The 17,572-nt window shown below is 35.4% G+C and overlaps 1 protein-coding gene across 15 annotated transcripts in view; it reads left to right on the forward strand.

Annotated features, from left to right (window-relative positions):
- The window catches only part of CCDC171 (coiled-coil domain containing 171), a 545,371-nt gene that overhangs the window by 152,706 nt on the left and 375,093 nt on the right, over nucleotides 1-17,572 (forward strand). For 14 of the 15 annotated variants that reach the window (XM_074394865.1, XM_074394866.1, XM_074394867.1 and 11 more), the window contains 2 exons: nucleotides 15,786-16,012; nucleotides 16,796-16,978. The exons of the other annotated variant lie outside the window; for it this stretch is intronic. In XM_074394865.1, coding sequence (XP_074250966.1) covers nucleotides 15,786-16,012; nucleotides 16,796-16,978 — 410 coding nt within the window. The remainder of the gene's footprint in view (nucleotides 1-15,785; nucleotides 16,013-16,795; nucleotides 16,979-17,572) is intronic. 15 annotated transcript variants of the gene reach the window in all.

Genomic DNA, 17,572 nt, shown 5'->3' on the forward strand with positions numbered 1-17,572 from the left:
TTCCATAATGATAGCTTGAATTCAATGCATAGAAAGTGCTAAAGGTGATTGCCCCTGCTACCTTCCTAAACTTTTATGATGAACTTATAGGCAGTGGGCAAAGACCCCAGTTTTCATGTTGCCTCTGTAAATACTGGACAGGTGGCAACCTTCTTGCTTTCATTATAGTGTTTGCCCACTTGAGATAAATTACCTCTTCTCAGTATCCAAATGGTGTGCCTGCAAGAGATCATTTACCTCAAACAGGGGAGAATGTTATTTCCACTGAAGGGTTAGGATATCAATCACTATGGGAATGGACTAAAGAATTCTTTAGATAGCTGAACTTTTTGATATGACTGATCCAGACTAAAATTCTCAAGATAGAAACAAATATGCTGATTTGGATTGAAATATCTCTGAACAAACAGAGGAGTAGATGGATATAAGTAGAATGTTAACACATTTTGTCACACATTTCCTCTGTAATTACATCTTAATTATCTAGAAGATAGATGACCCAAATATACCCCTGCTAGTACTACTCAGAACTTTTTTAAAATTGTGTGCTTTGAGTTAACTTTCTAGAGGTCATAGCAACTCTTTCAAGCAAAACTTAGAAGCCTAGGTTGTGTTCAACTTAGCATTGAGGTTTCACACTAAGGAAATTCAAAGTGGGAAGAAAAGATATTGGTACTGATAAACAGTTATTGGCATATATTTAAAAGCTCTGAGGCTTTGTTGAATCTTTAAAAATTATAAAAATAATCTTGCTACTCCAAGTAGCAAGATGGACCAAGAGCATTGGCATCAGCGGGGAATGTGTTACAAATACGTAATCTCAGACCCCACTCCAGACCTACACAATCAGAATGTGCATTTTTAACAGGATCCTCAGGTGATTCATATGCACAATAAAGTTTAAGAAGAGACTTAGAGGATTTTATCATTTTGTTACTTTAATTTTTTAAAAATTTAAAAAATTTTTTGTGTATAGGATTTTGTTACTTATATAATTTCACTCATATCTGGAATTGAAACAAGCACCATCTGAGTATCATTTCTGATGCTTCAGCTGCTAGTGTCTATTTTGGTGAGCCACAATTTAACTTACAGATTTAAAAAAAATTTGTGATTTCTTTTTATTATTACTTTCATATTTTCTCGTATTTTTTTCAAACATTTTCTTATGAAAAATTATAAGCATGCAGAGAATTTGAAAGGTTGCACAGTGAACAGATACTATGTATTTTAAATAGAAATTTTATTTACCTATCAATTTTTAAGAACAATTTTCAAATGGATAATTCATCCTTGAAAGTGTTCATGACTATGCAAAATCTTACTTTTATGTCTTTTATAGAATATGTTTTATAATGCAGATCTAAAATACAAAATCAAAATAATTTTAGGAACCGCAGATGAGGCTTGAACATATTTTGTAGTTTATGGCTAAATTCTTGGCAACTTCTAAGAGGCTGAAGCCTTTTTTTTTTTTTTCAAAGAAGGCCTAACTAAGTTGGATATCCAGATACTATCTAACAAAGCAACATAGTTATCTTTTCAGGTTTTTGTAAAAGAGCAAAGAAAACATTTTCCTTCAAATCTGTACTAAAATGTTACATATGTATTTAGAAAAAAACTTTTACCCCTACCTTTTTCCAGAAAAAAGTATGACAGCTTATAGTTATTTGTAAAATATGGCAACATAATATTCATTAAAACCTAAGCAAAAATAGTTAGAAGCAAATTCAAGCCAGGAATGACATTGCAAAAGCCAGCTATGATGGCACACACACTTGTGTTCACATTTTTGTCTGAGGATTCAGTTGCCAATGATGTAATTAAAAATCAAAATTTAGGAAAAATACAAATGTTCCTTGGGCTAAGAGTAGATAGGAAACTGTCCTGTAGCTCTTAATAAAAAGGGATATCATGTGATAGAATGAACAACATTCTCAGTAATATCAGACATAGCACTTTTTCTTTTAAACCAAATGTATTGGGATATAATTTACATGAAATAAAATATGCTCATTTAACTGTAAAATTTGACTAGTTGTGAAAAATGTGTACACTAGAATGCATTCAAGAAAATGTATAGAACATTCTCTTCATCTGTTTTGGAGTCAATCATTCCTGCTCCTATTGAGTCTAAGGCAACCACTAGTGTCTTCTCTGTCACTTTAGTTTTTTCTGTTCAAGGATTTTATAAATTTCATAAAAATGGGGTCATACAGTGCAAAGGAGTATAGCTGAACTGCACAGGTGGAGGGAACAGTTCTCAAAGGCTGTCCTAACTTCTGACACCATGAATTCAGGGATTCCCAGGGCCACCCTCACTTTGGCCTAGCTGGCTACAAATTAGGGGTCTACATGGACTCCTTTGGGTTAATTTTCTAGAACAAAACTCATAGAACTCAGGAAAGTATTATATTTAGGACTACAGTTTTATTATAACAAAAGGAAACAAATTATAATCAGCCAAAGGAAGAGATGCATAGGGTGAAGTCTGGGACAGCTCCAAGTGCAAAGCTTCTGTTGTCCTTAGCATGTGTTGCCTTCCCGGTACTGATGTATGATGATATGCATGGAGTATGACCAACACAGGAAGCTCACTAGAGCTTTGATGTTCAGAGTTCTTAATGGAAACTTCATTATATAAGCATGATTGAATGGATCATGTGCCACATTGTTGACCTCAATATCTAGCTCTCTTCCTCTTCCTGAAGGTTGGACTGATATCATGTGACTCAAAGCCCTGACCCTCTAATCACATGATTGGTATTTCAGGAATGGCCAGCCCCTATCCAGAGTTGGCATAAAATATCAGATGCTCAACATGAGTCATCTCATTACAAACTATCAGGTGTGGTCCTAGGGGCCCACCACGAATGCAGAAAACACTCTAATCACCCCCAAAATGCCAAGGTTTTAGAGGTTATCTCCCAGGAGCTGGGAAAATGGCCAGACTTCTTCTTAGGTGAAGCCAAATTTCTTACTACCCAAACAACATGTATTCTTACATATCTGGATTCATGTACTTAGTATAATGTTTTTGAGATTTATCTATATTGCCTGTGACTGTAGTATGTTCTTTTTCATTGCTGAGTAGTATTTCATTCTATGGTTATACCAAAATTTGTTCATTCTTTAACTTATTGATGGGCATTAGAGTTGTTTCTACTTCAGAGTATTATGAATAGGTGATATGAATATTCATGTACCTGTCTGTTGCTGGATGTACGTTTTTATTTCTTTTGAGCAGGTACTCAAAGCGTTGTAATTCTTGGATTATAAGCCTATGTTTTGCCTGAAGAAATGAGCTATGCAATTATCTGAGGGGAAAGGGTGATAGTTAGGGAAAGGACATTCTAAGCAGAGGAAATTGAAGTGCAGAAACCCTAACAAAGGAGTGTGCTTGATATTTTTGGGAATGACAAGGAGGCCCAAGTGGCTGAACTGGAGTCATTAGTGACAGAAAGGTAGGAGAGGATGTTAGGGAGAGAGCAAGGGTGAGGGTGAATACCTGCACCTACATTATGCAAATCCTTGTAAACTCTGATAAGAACTTTAGGTTTTATTCTGGATGAAAAGGGATGCCATTGGAAGGTTTTGAGTGAAAGGATGACAAGATCTGATTTAACCTTTTAAAGGTTTATCTCTTCTGACTTCTATGAGGAGTTAAAAGTGTAGGTAGTTAAGGGTGCAGTGTTCTAAGGTGAGGAACAATAGTAGCTTGGAATAGTATAACAGCATTGGATGTGGTTATTGGCTAGATTCTGGAACTATTTTGAAGATAGAGCTGATAGGGATTGCTGATGTATGTTGAATGTGAGCTGTGAATGAAAGATAGGAATCAAGAATAGCTTCAAGGCTTTTGTCATGGACAACTGGTAAATTGAAGCAAGAGTTACTGAAATGGGGATATTAGAGAAGGAACAAGTAGGAAGAGAAAATCAAGAGTTTTCTGGAAATGTTACATCTAAGAAATATATTAGACACCTAAGTGTCAAGTAGGTGATTGGATATCTGAATTCAGGAAAAACATCAAAACAGATAAAATTGTTGGTGCCCTGAGTATAAGTGGTATTTAAAGTTGTGCTGTTGAATGAAGTCATGTAGGGTAGTGATTTTAACCCTGGTTGTACATTAGAATTACCTGTGGAGCTATTTATAAATACTGAAGGCTGCATTCCACCCAGATTTTGGCTAGGGTGGGACATAACTGCTTTGGGGAGTGAGTATAGCTAGAAGATCTCTGAGGACTTGTGGACCTTTCAACATTTAGAGGTTAGGAAATGAGGAAGATAGCAAAGGACTCTGAAGAATAGCCGGTGAGTTGGTTGGTGAACCCTCCTGGTGACCTATAAGCCAAATAAAGTGTTTCACAAATAGGAGTGTAATTAATCATGTGAAATGCTGCTGCTAAGATGAATATGATGAGGATGGAGGAATCACTCCAAATTTGGCAAGATGGAGATAACTGATGACCTTGATGTGACTCTGTTCTGGTGGAGTAGTTGAGACAAAGTCTGACTGCAGTCTGTTAAAGAGAAAGTAAGTCATGTTAAAGACAGTTTTTATGTAAAGGCAAGCATGTACATTGAGTTGAAGCAGATGCAATATTTAGGGGTGAAGGGAGGTTTTTTTATTTTTTTTATTGCATTTTAGGTTTTGGGGTACATGTGAAGAACATGCAAGATTGTTGGATAGGTACACACATGGCAGTGTGATTTGCTGCCTCCCTCCCCATCACCTATATCTGGCATTTCTCCCCATGCTATCTCCTCCCAACTCCCCATCCACCACTGTCCCTCCCCTATTTCCCCTCGACAGACCCCAGTGTGTGATGCTCTCCTCCCTGTGTCCATGTGTTCTCACTGTTCATCACCCACCTATGAGTGAGAACATTTGGTGTTTGATTTTCTGTTCTTGTGTCAGTTTGCTGAGAATGATGGTTTCCAGATTCATCAATGTCCCTACAAAGGACACGAACTCATTGTTTTTCATGGCTGCATAGTATTCCATGGTGTATATGTGCCACATTTTCCCTGTCTAGTCTATCGTCGATGGGCATTTGGGTTGCTTCCAGGTCTTTGCTATTGTAAACAGTGCTGCAGTGAACATTCGTGTGCATGTGTCCTTACAGTAGAACGATTTATAATCCTTTGGATATATACCAAGTAATAGGATTGCTGGGTCAAATGGAATTTCCATTTCTGGGTCCTTGAGGAATCACCACACTGTCTTCCACAGTGGTTGAACTAATTGACACTCCCACCAACAGTGTAAAAGTGTTCCTATTTCTCCTCATCCTCTCCAGCATCTGTTGTCTCCAGATTTTTTAATGATTGCCATTCTAACTGGTGTGAGATGGTATCTCAATGTAGTTTTGATTTGCATTTCTCTAATAACCAGTGATGATGAACATTTTCTCATGTTTGTTGGCCTCATGCATGTCTTCTTTTGTAAAGTGTCTGTTTATATCCTTTGCCCACTTTTGAATGGGCTTGTTTGTTTTTTTCTTAGATCTGTTTTAGTTCTTTGTAAATTCTGGATATCAGCCCTTTGTCAGATGGGTAGAATGCAAAAATTTTTTCCCATTCTGTTGGTTGCCGATTCAGTCTAATGACTGTTTCTTTTGCTGTGCAGAAGCTGTGGAGTTTGATTAGGTTCCATTTGTCTATTTTGGCTTTTGTTGCCAATGGTTTTGGTGTTTTAGTGTTGGTTTTGGTGTTTTGAAGTCCTTGCCTATGCCTGTGTCCTGAATGGTTTTGCCTAGATTTTCTTCCAGGGTTTTTATGGTGTTGGGTCCTATGTTTAAGTCTTTAATCCATCTGGAGTTAATTTTAATGTAAGGTGTAAGGAAGGGGTCCAGTTTCTGCTTTTTGCACACTGCTAGCCAGTTTTCCCAACACCATTTATTAAACAGGGAATCCTTTCCCCATTTCTTGTTTTTGTCAGAGGTTTTTATTTTAAGATGAGAAGTAATTCAGTGTGTTTGTGTCGTAAGGGGAATGATTCAATAGACAAAAGAGAAAAGATTGATACATGAGGGAAGGCACAGCTGCAAATGTAAAGTCTCTGAGTTGATGAAAGGGATGGGGTCCAGTGCACAAAAATGGGGAGGAAGGTTGGCACAAACTGTTCAGGCATTGTAATAGGAGGAAAGGCAGTGTATATGGGTACAGATGCAGGTTGGTTGGTAGATTTGGTAGTAGATGTATGTGAGAATTCTTTTCTGCTTGCTACTATTTAGTAAAATATGCAAGACTATCAATGGAGGAAGGAGATGGAGGAAGGAGAGAAGATATTATTTATTTGAGGAGGAGAGGAGAAAGTGAGAAATAGTCATTCAGGTGAGTGGGAGAGTAAGTTCATTAGATAATTAGCTGCCTAGGTGTCAAGGCATAGGACGTTGTTTTACTTAATCATGTTAGGGTTTTGCCAGGTAAATATAATGGAAAGAAAGCAGCAAGGAAATTGAAAGTATATGCAAGGGAATAGTTATAATTGTCGGGAGAAAATTCTCCATAGTTCTTGTGTTTCTGCATGTCTTGTGAGCAGAGGCACTAACTTTCTTATTTATTTGTAAGCCATCTTTTCAAGGAAGTTTATGTAGCAAACAGCCTTGGAAAATATACTACTTCCCTCCAGAGCAGAGGACATGCTTATTTACTTTCCAGTATAATAAAAAAAAGTTTTCTTTGGGAAAAGATCGGGCAGGTTTGTTTTCAGCTCATTATAAAAGATTTGGGTTTCTGAAGTTCTGGATTTCTCAACTATGACACAAAGCCACTACATGCAAGGCATTAGCCTAAGTCAATGCAAGGCATTAGCCTAGGTCACTGTGTGTCACCTCCATGGGACTTGGGGAGTAAGAGGAACTGTAGTGCATAATAAGCTCCGGCTGCTTCCAGTGCCATGAGTGTTAAAGTCCCTTGTCTCTCACCTAGGAGTCTTGTGTCTTTTGCCAACATTCATGAACTTTGTTAGGGTGAAAGCCAGCAGTATTGTATCTGCAAATCTCTCTCTGACTCTGACCTCCTCTTCTGTGTACCATGTTAAAGGACTCTTGTAATTATGTTGGGTCTACTTGAATAATCTAGGTTAATCTTTTTATTTTAAAGTCTGCTGATTAGCAACCTTCATTCCATCTACAACCTTAATTCCCTCTTGCTTTGTAACATAAAACAGTCACAGGTTCCAGGGATTAGGATGTGGACATCTTTAGCGAGGTCATTATTTTTCTTACACAGCACACATAGTTAAAAAAAATTACAGAGTACATTAGTGGAGACATTTACAGATCACTGTTCTGCCTTTGGTATTCGACATTGCTGATCACTTCTTCCAGATCCTTTTGATGTCCATGGCATCACTCCTGTTTCTCCTCCTTTCATGTCCTGTTTGGGCCTTTCCATTTAATGTGTGTGTGCCCTATGGGTCCTGTCTTGCCCATCCTTCTCCCCTCCTCTCCCCTCCCCTCTCCTTCTCTCTTTCCTTCCTTCCTTCCTTCCTTCCTTCCTTCCACCCTCCCTCCCTCCCTCCCTCCCTCCCTTCCCTCCCTCCCTCCCTCCCTCCCTCCCTCCCTCCCTCCCTCCTTCCTTCCTTCCTTCCTTCCTTCCTTCCTTCCTTCCTTCCTTCCTTCCTTCCTTGCTTTTTGGAGTAGGATTTTAGCTATGGGTCTTTTCTTAGCTATTTTTTTTAAAAAAATTATTTTTAGTAGAGATGGGGTTTCTCCATGTTGCCCAGGCTGGTCTTGAACTCCTGAGCTTAGACAGTGGACCCGCCTTGGCATCCCAAAGTGCTAGGGTTACAAGGGTAAGCCACTGTGCTTAGTCACTTAGCCATGACTTTATTCCTTGTTGTTCAGAGAATTCCCATGTATAGTTAGGGCTTTATTTACCATCTGTATGCTATGGCTTCCAAATGTTATTTGTAACCTAGACCTCATTCCTCATCTGAAAGCCTGTATACCTAGCTTCCTATGAGTGTCCTAAAAAAATCCCTAAAATTTAGCATATTCAAAATTTTACCCACTTTCTTAGTCCCAGAACTTCCTTCTGAAAACTATCTTTGTAATTGACATGACCATCTGCCAAATAGTACCTAAAATAGAAACCTGACAGTCACTGTAACATACTTTTATTCTTACTCTTATTCTTTATATTCTACATTTCTTATTTTTTTTTATCCTTCAGTTATGAATGGTAGCGATAGGCCATGATAATATTAGCAGCATAGTGACTTTGCTACTAATAGAAGTCACAGATATTTTTATATTGTAATACAGTTACTGCAGCTATCTCATGTGTAGTTGATGCTCATCTTAACTAATCAGTAATCATGAAAGTCACCACTTACATGGCAAGTAATCATAGTCTCCCCTGTACCAATAGATGTTGGTACAGTACAGCTGGCCAAGTGAAAGGGCAACTCTGCTCTTAGTTGTTCATCCATCAAAATGAAGTTCTGTGTACTTCATGATGCTTTTCAGCATTCCCTAAATATAAAATTCACTGTTATTTTCTTTGAAAGAGTAGCCTTAAGCACTTGGAAAGACTTCAGAACTCCTTCACAAGAATTACTGAAGTTACTTCTATATAAGTAGCATAAAATTTGAACCATGGATTCATAGTTCTTTTCTTTCCAATACAAATTGCATTGAATATGTTGACCTAGCCAAAGATGAACTCATTGAGTTTAGGACAAAAAACTTACTACACTAGGTTTGGATTTAAAAGCCTTGGAGAATTCTGGTATTTTTTGTGAGAAGCCCTCCCTAAGTTGTAAAACAAACTTCAAAGCTTTAATTACATTTGTAGCATAAATACCGTATTTATGAATCAGGACTTTTATCATTATTAAATATATAAAAAACTTGATGTCCAACATGACATGTATGATGCCCAAGAAGTTCAATGTTCTCATTTGGTTTATGTAGAAACTTTCACTATGCTATGCCTTTTAAAAAACTATCTATATTTTAAATGTACTGTCTTTTACTTAATGGATTAATAATCAAACAAAATATTTTGAAAACTATATTTCAGAAAAATTTGTTTCCTTTGTAATCCCACATTTCTTGATTTATGGATTTAAAATGGTTATTCTGAGAAAGAGAACCACTACCAAAGGTGTCTACAGCACAAATATATCATTCGTCTAAAATATCTAAAATGATAACGAAAGTATTATTGTCTAAATCAAAATATGTTTCTGAATATTCTTATTTGGGGGCATTTGTATAATAATAATACAATATAAATAGGAGTTAATGATTCTTAATCAATGTTACAAGTTCCCTCTCTCCATTGCCCAACACAGTCCCTTAAGTGTATGAGCTATTCTATAGCTAGCTGTTTAGTGAATGAACGAGTAACGTAGTACATGGTGCTTTTAAAAATAGTTTGTTATTTCTGTGAAAATGCTTATGCCCAGTGTAAAACCTTCACAGAATACAGAAACTTACAAAGTAAGTAAAAATCACTCAAAGGGTCAACTCCAACCATTTTTAACATTTTGATGATCTCTACAAGTATTCCATACATATGTACAAATATAATCTCTCTCTCTCTCTCTCTCTCTCTCTCTCACACACACACACACACACACACACACACACACACAGTATTATATGAGGGAATCATATAATCATGCTTCATTGTAATTATTTTCCCCTCAACTCAATGGATAATGAATATCTTTTCATATCAATAAAATAGATCTATATCATTAATTGTATTTAGTTACATACTCATTGCACTGTATATATTTACTGTAATTTACTCAGCAAATTTCCTGTTGATGGATATTTATTTTTTCTTTTTTTTCACCATTTTAAGCAGTATTGTAATCAGCCATACTATAGTTAATATGCTTGTGTATAAAATCATTCTATACTTGTGCAGTTATTTCCTTGCTAAATTCATAAGAAATGGGATTGTATATGTTACATTTAAAAAATACTGTCAGTATGCTTTATGTTGTTCTTTCGTGAGCAGTGTTGAGTATTCTGGTTTTCTCATAATACTTTTGGCACACAAAATTTTGACAATCTCTTTGACCTTTAGGAATGTAAAAGGCAAAAGACACTATAAATTACTTATTTGTATTCTTTGATTGGTAGTTAGGTTGCACATATTTTCATTTGTTTTAAGCCCATTCATATTCTACAGATTATATTATGATCATATTTGGGAGTGTGTATTTGTGTCTTATGGAATTATAAAAACTCTGTGTATCATGTATATTAGCACTTTATCATAGATAGGGCAAATAATTTTGCAGCTGGTGTTTTAATTTTGCTTGTGATATTTTTTATGTAATTTAAAAATTATTAATCATTTATTTCTGATTTTTCTTATGGTAATTTACTTAGAAAGGCTAGCCTAACCTCAAAGTTGTATTGCTCATATTTTAGTAGAATACTTTTGATACATTAAATCTGGAGTTTATCTGGAATTGTTTTTTGTATAAATAGTGAGTAAACGACTAAACTTTATTTGCATCCAGATGACCAGGTAGCTTTTTTTTTTGTGGGGCGGGGCTTATGCGGGGGCAGAGTCTTGCTCTGTTGCCCAGGCTGGAGTCCAGTGGCCAATCTCAGCTTACTGCAACCTCTGCCTCCTGGGTTCAGGTGATTCTTGTGCCTCAGTGTCTCAAGTAGCTGGGATGACAGACATGCACCACCACACTCAGCTGAGTTTTTAAATTTTTAATAGAAATGGGGTTTCTCTGTGTTGGCCAGGCTGGTCTCCAACTCCTGGCCTCAAGTTATCTGCCCACCTTGGCCTCCCGAAGTGCTGGTATTATAGGCATGAGTCACCAGGCCTGGCCTGCACCAATATTTTAAAATTCTGTAATCCATCTTTTCCCTGATTAAGATATACAGTTTATCATGTTAAATTATTATAAATTTGTGGATCTATTTCCTGTATTTCTAGTTTACTCCATTAGTCTCCCAACCTCTTTTACTACTAGTATCATATGGCTTTTTACATGAGTGTATATCCATATGTTTCACAATAAGACAAATTCACTTATTACTTTTTTTTTTTTTATAGTTTTCAAGGCTTGTTTAGCCCAGTAATTTTTTGATAAAAGATTGCTTTGAAGCAAATATCTTACTATAATGTTTGCCTCCCAAGTTTGAAAAATGATGTCCATATTCACCTTTCTTTAATTATTAGCAGTTTGGAACCCAAACATAATTTTTGCTCCGAGGGAATGCCTTAGATTGTGATGTATTGGGGTCACTTAAAAGGAGTTGCATGTAAATAAAGTTGCATATAAATAGTGAAAGATGTTTCTGTGAAAGTAAATAGGGACCAGATGCTTTTCAGCCACGTTTTAAGGAGTTTGAAATCCAGTCTTAGATTAGAGAAAGTCATTGAGGTGTAAAAGCAATGGGTATGATGAGATCCTAGTGTTGTGTTAGGAGTTATTCTGTCTACAACGTGGAGAATGGATTTAAGAGGGGAAAGACTGGAGAAGAGTGTGTCTTAGATATGGCCATGACTATAGAGAAAATGGAATAAATTGGAGAAACATTAAGAACAAGAAATGGGAATATTGCAAGGGAAATGGAGATGTCAGAGTTAACAAAATGTTACCAAGTGTGTAGAACTGAGGTGAAATTTAATTTAGTTAGCAATACTCATTGTTAATATTACTAACATTATTATTAACAGTACTCATTATCGTAATATTTGTTATTGGTACTGTTATACTCATTACTAACATTATTTTAAACATTACTAATTATTACCTTTTTTGGTTAAAGGAATATTTCTAAATCTTTGAGTATGAGGACTTCATTTAATAAGAAAAAAGGTAGATTGCTCTCTCTTCCATATGATAGATGTATTTTTAGTAGCAGTTGATATATGTAATGTTTTCAAGGGACTTTTAATTTTAATACTTAAAATATCATGTATATATATTATTCATGCATATATTTTGTTAGGGCTAAATAAAAATCAAAATGCACAATGGTTAGTGCAGTTGAAAATAGTGGAACTCTTGCAATAACTTTTCAACATCTTTTGTTCCCTACCTTATCAAGATCTGCAGCCCACAGATTTAGAACGACAGGTTGAAACAATTCTTTATGAAATTGTTTTGAAGATTTTAGCCCTAGATGTACATTTTCCCCACTTCTATTGGAAAAAGTAATTTCAGAATATAGGGTTCATCTTTTTATTCAAGACACATTTTATTAAATAGGAGGAAAGTCATTAACAAATGTATTTAATGTAAGAATTTGTTAAGTGTAACAAGTCAAAAATTTAAAACAGTCTAGACAAGTATACATGAGGAACTTTAGTGACTTTGTTTTTTTTCCTCTTATTTCTGTATTATTATACAAATAATTTTACAATCATATCACTAGAGGATTTCTTTGTTTCTTTATTTATTTAAAATAGAATTAATTGCACTCTGACCCAAAAGCAAATACAACAGAAACAAAGATAAATAGATAGGGCACAATTAAACTAAAAAGCTTCTGCACAGTGAAAGAAATAAGCAGCAGAGTTAACAGACAACCTACAGAGTGGGGAGAAAATGTTCACAATCTTCTACAAATAACTCAAATCAGCAAGAACAAAGCAATCTCATTAGGTCAGATGCGGTGGCTCACACCTGTAATCCCAGCACTTTGGGAGGCTGAGGTGGGTGTGTCACTTGAGGTCAGGAGTTCAAGACCAGCCTGGTCAATGTGATGAAACCCCGTCTCTACTAATAATACAAAAATTAGCTGGATGTGGTGGTGGGTGCCTATAACCCCAGCTGCTTGGAAGGCTGAAGTGAGAGAATCACCTGAACCCAGGTGGCGGAGGTTGCAATGAGCTGAGATCGCATCTTTGCACTCCAGCCTAGGTAACAGAGAGAGAGATTCTGTCTCAAAAAAAAAAAAAAAAAAAAAAGAAAAGTAATCAAAAAGTAGGCTAAAGATATGAATAGATAATCCTCAAAAGATATACAAATGGCCAATAAGAATGTTGAAAAATATTCATCACTAATGATTGGGGAAATTCAAATCAAAACCACAATGCCATACCACCTCACTCCTGTAAGAATGGCCATAAAAAAAATATAAATGTTCACATGGATACAATGAAAAGGGAACAGTTTTACACTGTTTGTGGGAATGTAAACTAGTACAACCACTATGGAAAACAGTGTGGAGATTCCCCAACGAACGAAAAGTAAATATACCATTTGATCCAGTAATCCCACTACTAGGCATCTACTCAAAGGAAAAGAAGCCATTATACAAAAAAGATACTTGCACATGCATGTTTATAGCAGCATAATTTGCAATTGCAAAAATGTGAAACCAGCCCAAATGCCCATCAGTCAACAAGTGGATAAAGAAAATATGGTATCTGTATATCATGGAATAGTACTCGGCCATAAAAAGTAATGAAATAATGGTATTTGTAGCAACCTGGTTGGGAATGGAGACCATTATTCTAAGTGAAGTAACTCAGAATGGAAAACCAAATATCATATATTCTCATTCACATGTGGGAGCTACGCTATGAGGATTCAAAGGCATACAAGTGATACATTGGACTTTGGGGACTTGGGGGAAAAGGTGTGGGGTGACGAGGGATAAAAGAGTAAGCACCAGGTCCAGTGTACACTGCCTGGGTGATAGGTGCACCAAAATCTCCGAAATCACCACTAAAATATTTATTCATGTAGCCAAGCACCACCTGTTCCTTCAAACCTATTGAAATATAAAAAATTTCACTCTGTATGTATAATGTGAACTATATTGTAAAAACACTTCTTATAAATTATGTAGTGCTTTTACTGTAATTCATTGAGAGTCAGCAGTTATGACTTTCACTTCTTAAAAATTTAGAAGAATGCCTTGCAGAATTATATTGTTATTTAGTATCACCATTTAGAGCAGTCAGTGTCTATACAAACATTTCTGTGACAAAGTAAAAAACCATTATTTATTAAAATTTAATTACATTTGATTTTTGCTTTTAAAGGCTCTTTGTGAAAATGTCTTTATATCCTGAAATTTCCTAAAATAATGAAATTTTATATTGTTTATTTAAAAATAATATTTGGCATAAGAGTTAAAATTAATTCCTCTTGGTATTATTGAATGCATTCTTGTGTTCAGCATTATTGCAGTTGCTATGGAAATAAATATAATTAATCTATCAAACATATAAAAAATACCCACATATGCTGGGCTGGCACAGTGAAGATAAAGAGTTCATTAAGATGAAAAAAGACACAGATAAATAATTACAAGGTAGTTGGAGAAACAGGGAATACACATATATTAGGTATTGAAATGATATGTTATATTGAATGTTATACACAAAATAAATTTTACTCTTAGTTCATTCATTCAACAGTGGCCTATTTAATTCATACAGTACTTTAGTAAATTCCTTTAACTCAGTATTCTGTATTGTATGTTGATTTCCATATAAAGCTACTTAATTCTTTTTCATCCATTATTTATTTAAAGAATATACTTGTTAACAAAAGTACTGTGTATTTACATTATACTTTGTTTTTTTTTTCCATGGGACTCTCACAGAGTATATTTATAATGAGTGGCATATAGAATTAAACTTATATTGCCTTATATTTATATTCTTAGAAGTTTATACATCAATAACTGATAGAAATAAATTTTACCAGGAGGATTTTATGCTTTTATTCACTTTATTTCCAATTTATGTATAACTCCTAAGCAAGATCATTTTCAAATTCTGACTGCTACATAGATTTTAAAATTTGTCTTTCCTTTAAACATTGAAGAATGTAGAATATAGCTCAAATTTTAGAACAGAATCTCCATGAATGGACAGTTTTTTTATGCCATAGAAAACCACTGGCTGATTACCTTCTCAGTCAATATTGCTCTTCGATGTTGAACTATATGTATTCTTAGAAGTATGAAACATTTTTAATTGGGTAAGACCAGCTAAATTTGCTTTTTGTGCTTATGATGTAAAGACAAGATTTAAATTAACACCAACAGCAGAGGCTCTTAAAAATGTAGAATGTTATACTGTCTATTTAAATAATCTTTCTGTGCTTGTCATTTTACATGGATGTTATCATAAGACAAGTAATGACAGATTAAGACCTACCTAGCAGAGGGAAAATGAAATTACATGACTTTATTAAGGCATAAATAAACCTGTTAACCATTATCTGGAATACCAATTAGTAGAAAGAGCACTGACAATTTTATTTATCAACACTAAATACAATTATTAATTACAGACCTGATGAATCTAGCAGTAAGCAGGCCATGTTGGATATACTGGGACCTTAGGTCCATTATATGAGAAGGATGATTACCAAAATCCTGTGGGGAAATAAGTAATTGTATTTGTAAAATTTTAATTGCCTTGAAATAAGGCAAATTATATTTTCTTGTCTTAGAATACAAATAGTATGGCATGAAGGTAACAAGCTTCAGTAGTTATAAATAGAAAATAGATTTATGTTAAGTTTTAAAACAAAGAAAAGAATGATGAATTTTTAGTATCATAGTATTCCATGTGAATGGCATACCGTAAATACATGCAGGTTTTTTTTTTTTGTTACATTCTTTAGTAGGTCAGCTTTTTTCTGAATTCCTTTTTCTCCTAGTGAAAATAATGTGGGAAGGAACTTTTTGAATGAATTACTACAGGTGAATGGGAATTATGTAATTAAAAATATTTTCATTATGTGATCAGCAGTGTTGTGAAATGAACAAGAGACAATCCACATTTTTTTGTGTCTTTTTTTCTTTTTCTGTGAAGATCCAAATTCCAGAATTTGTGGACATTTACTCATAGGTGCAGCCAAGAATTCTTTTGCAAAACTCATGGAAAAAATTAGTCTGGTAATGGAATGTATACCTCTGCACAGTAGCAGGAGTATTACATATGTAGAAAAAGATTCTCTGGTTCAGAGGCTGGCCCATGGACTTCATAAAGTGAACACCCTGGCCCTAAAATATGGTTTGTGTGGCCATGTGCCCATTATGGTATGTATAAACTTTTATTTAGTAGTAACCTAAGAACTTGTAGGTTTAATTTTGAATCAGCCAAATTTGTAGTTTAAATTATTAGTTGTACACAAATGTACCTGGATCTTCTCTAGAGCTCATGTAAAATTTTATTAAAGTGAATAAAAATACTTCCAAATAAATGTCCAAAATATCAAAATACAAGTCATGGGCCAGGCGCAGTGGCCGATGCCTGTAGTCCCAGTACTTTGGGAGACTGAGGCAGGTGGATCACCTGAGGTCAGGAGTTTGAGACCAGCCTGGCCAACATGGTGAAACGCTGTCTCTACCAAAAATACAAAAATTAGCCAGATGTGGTGGTGGGTTCCTCTAATCTCAGCTACTCAAGGAGGCTGAGGCACGAGAATCGCTTGAACTCAGGAGGTGGAGGTTGCAATGAAACGAAATTGTGCCATTGCACTCCAGCCTGGTCAACAGAGCTCTGTCTCAAAAAAATAAAAAAAATTCATGACATTAGTGCTAAGTTTATTGTTCTCTATAAATGCACTGCAACAGAATTGTATGAGACCCAAACAGCTATCAGTTTCATGTTTAGCCATAGATTATTTCTTTTCTTTAGGTGTTTATTTTTCATAAGCTAAATCATTGGTGACATAAAAAAATAAAGTTTTCACCTCTACGTTTCTGTAATAGCTGGTACTGTTTTTTGGATAATCTAAGTTACATTTAATTTAGAAAAATGGTTATTGCTATTGTTAGTCCATCTGTAGTTACTGTAAAATTGTTCTTATTTAACAACAGAAAAGCACAGCATCATTGCAGAAACAAATATTTGGATTTACACAAAGACTGCATGCTGCAGAAGTAGAGCGCCGCTCACTACGCTTAGAGGTCACAGAATTCAAACGAAGTGTGAATGAAATGAAAAAGGAGCTTGACAAAGCCCAGGGTCTTCAAATTCAGTTAAATGAATTTAAGCAGTCTGTAAGTGTATATCATTTAGAAAACTGTTGCTTTGGTGATATCTGTTTCTTTATCTCGATATCCTTTTTTCTTTAAGTTTTATTATGTTTGATTTTTCAAATCATTCAAAACCCTATTAATAACATTATTTTTTCTTCAGAAAACTTCCCTTCTAAAATGCCCCCAGTTGCTGATGTAGGCTGAGTTTGGGGGGTTTTCGGGGAGAGAGATTTCCTCTCTTTTTCTTTTTTTAATTTTTTTTTTTTTAGATGGAATCTCACTCTATTGTACAGGCTGGAGTGCAGTGGGGTGATCTTGGCTCACTGCAACCTCCGCCTTCTGGGTTCAAGTGATTCTCCTGCCTCAGCCTCCCAAACATATGGGAGGCACCTGCCACCATGTCTGGCTAATTTTTGTATTTTTGGTAGAGATGGGGTTTCTCCATGTTGGCCAGGGTGGTCTCGAACTCTTGACTTCAGGTGATCCACCCACTTTGGCCTCCCAAAGTGCTGGGATTACAGGTGTGAGCCACCACGCCTGGCTTCTTTTCTTCTTATATTGAGTATTTTGAATAAATTAGATTATTTAGTATGAAATTAAATTGCTTTCCCAAAG

The sequence above is a fragment of the Saimiri boliviensis genome, chromosome 2 (assembly GCF_048565385.1).
Source record: "Saimiri boliviensis isolate mSaiBol1 chromosome 2, mSaiBol1.pri, whole genome shotgun sequence".
In the NCBI taxonomy this organism is placed as follows: domain Eukaryota; kingdom Metazoa; phylum Chordata; class Mammalia; order Primates; family Cebidae; genus Saimiri; species Saimiri boliviensis.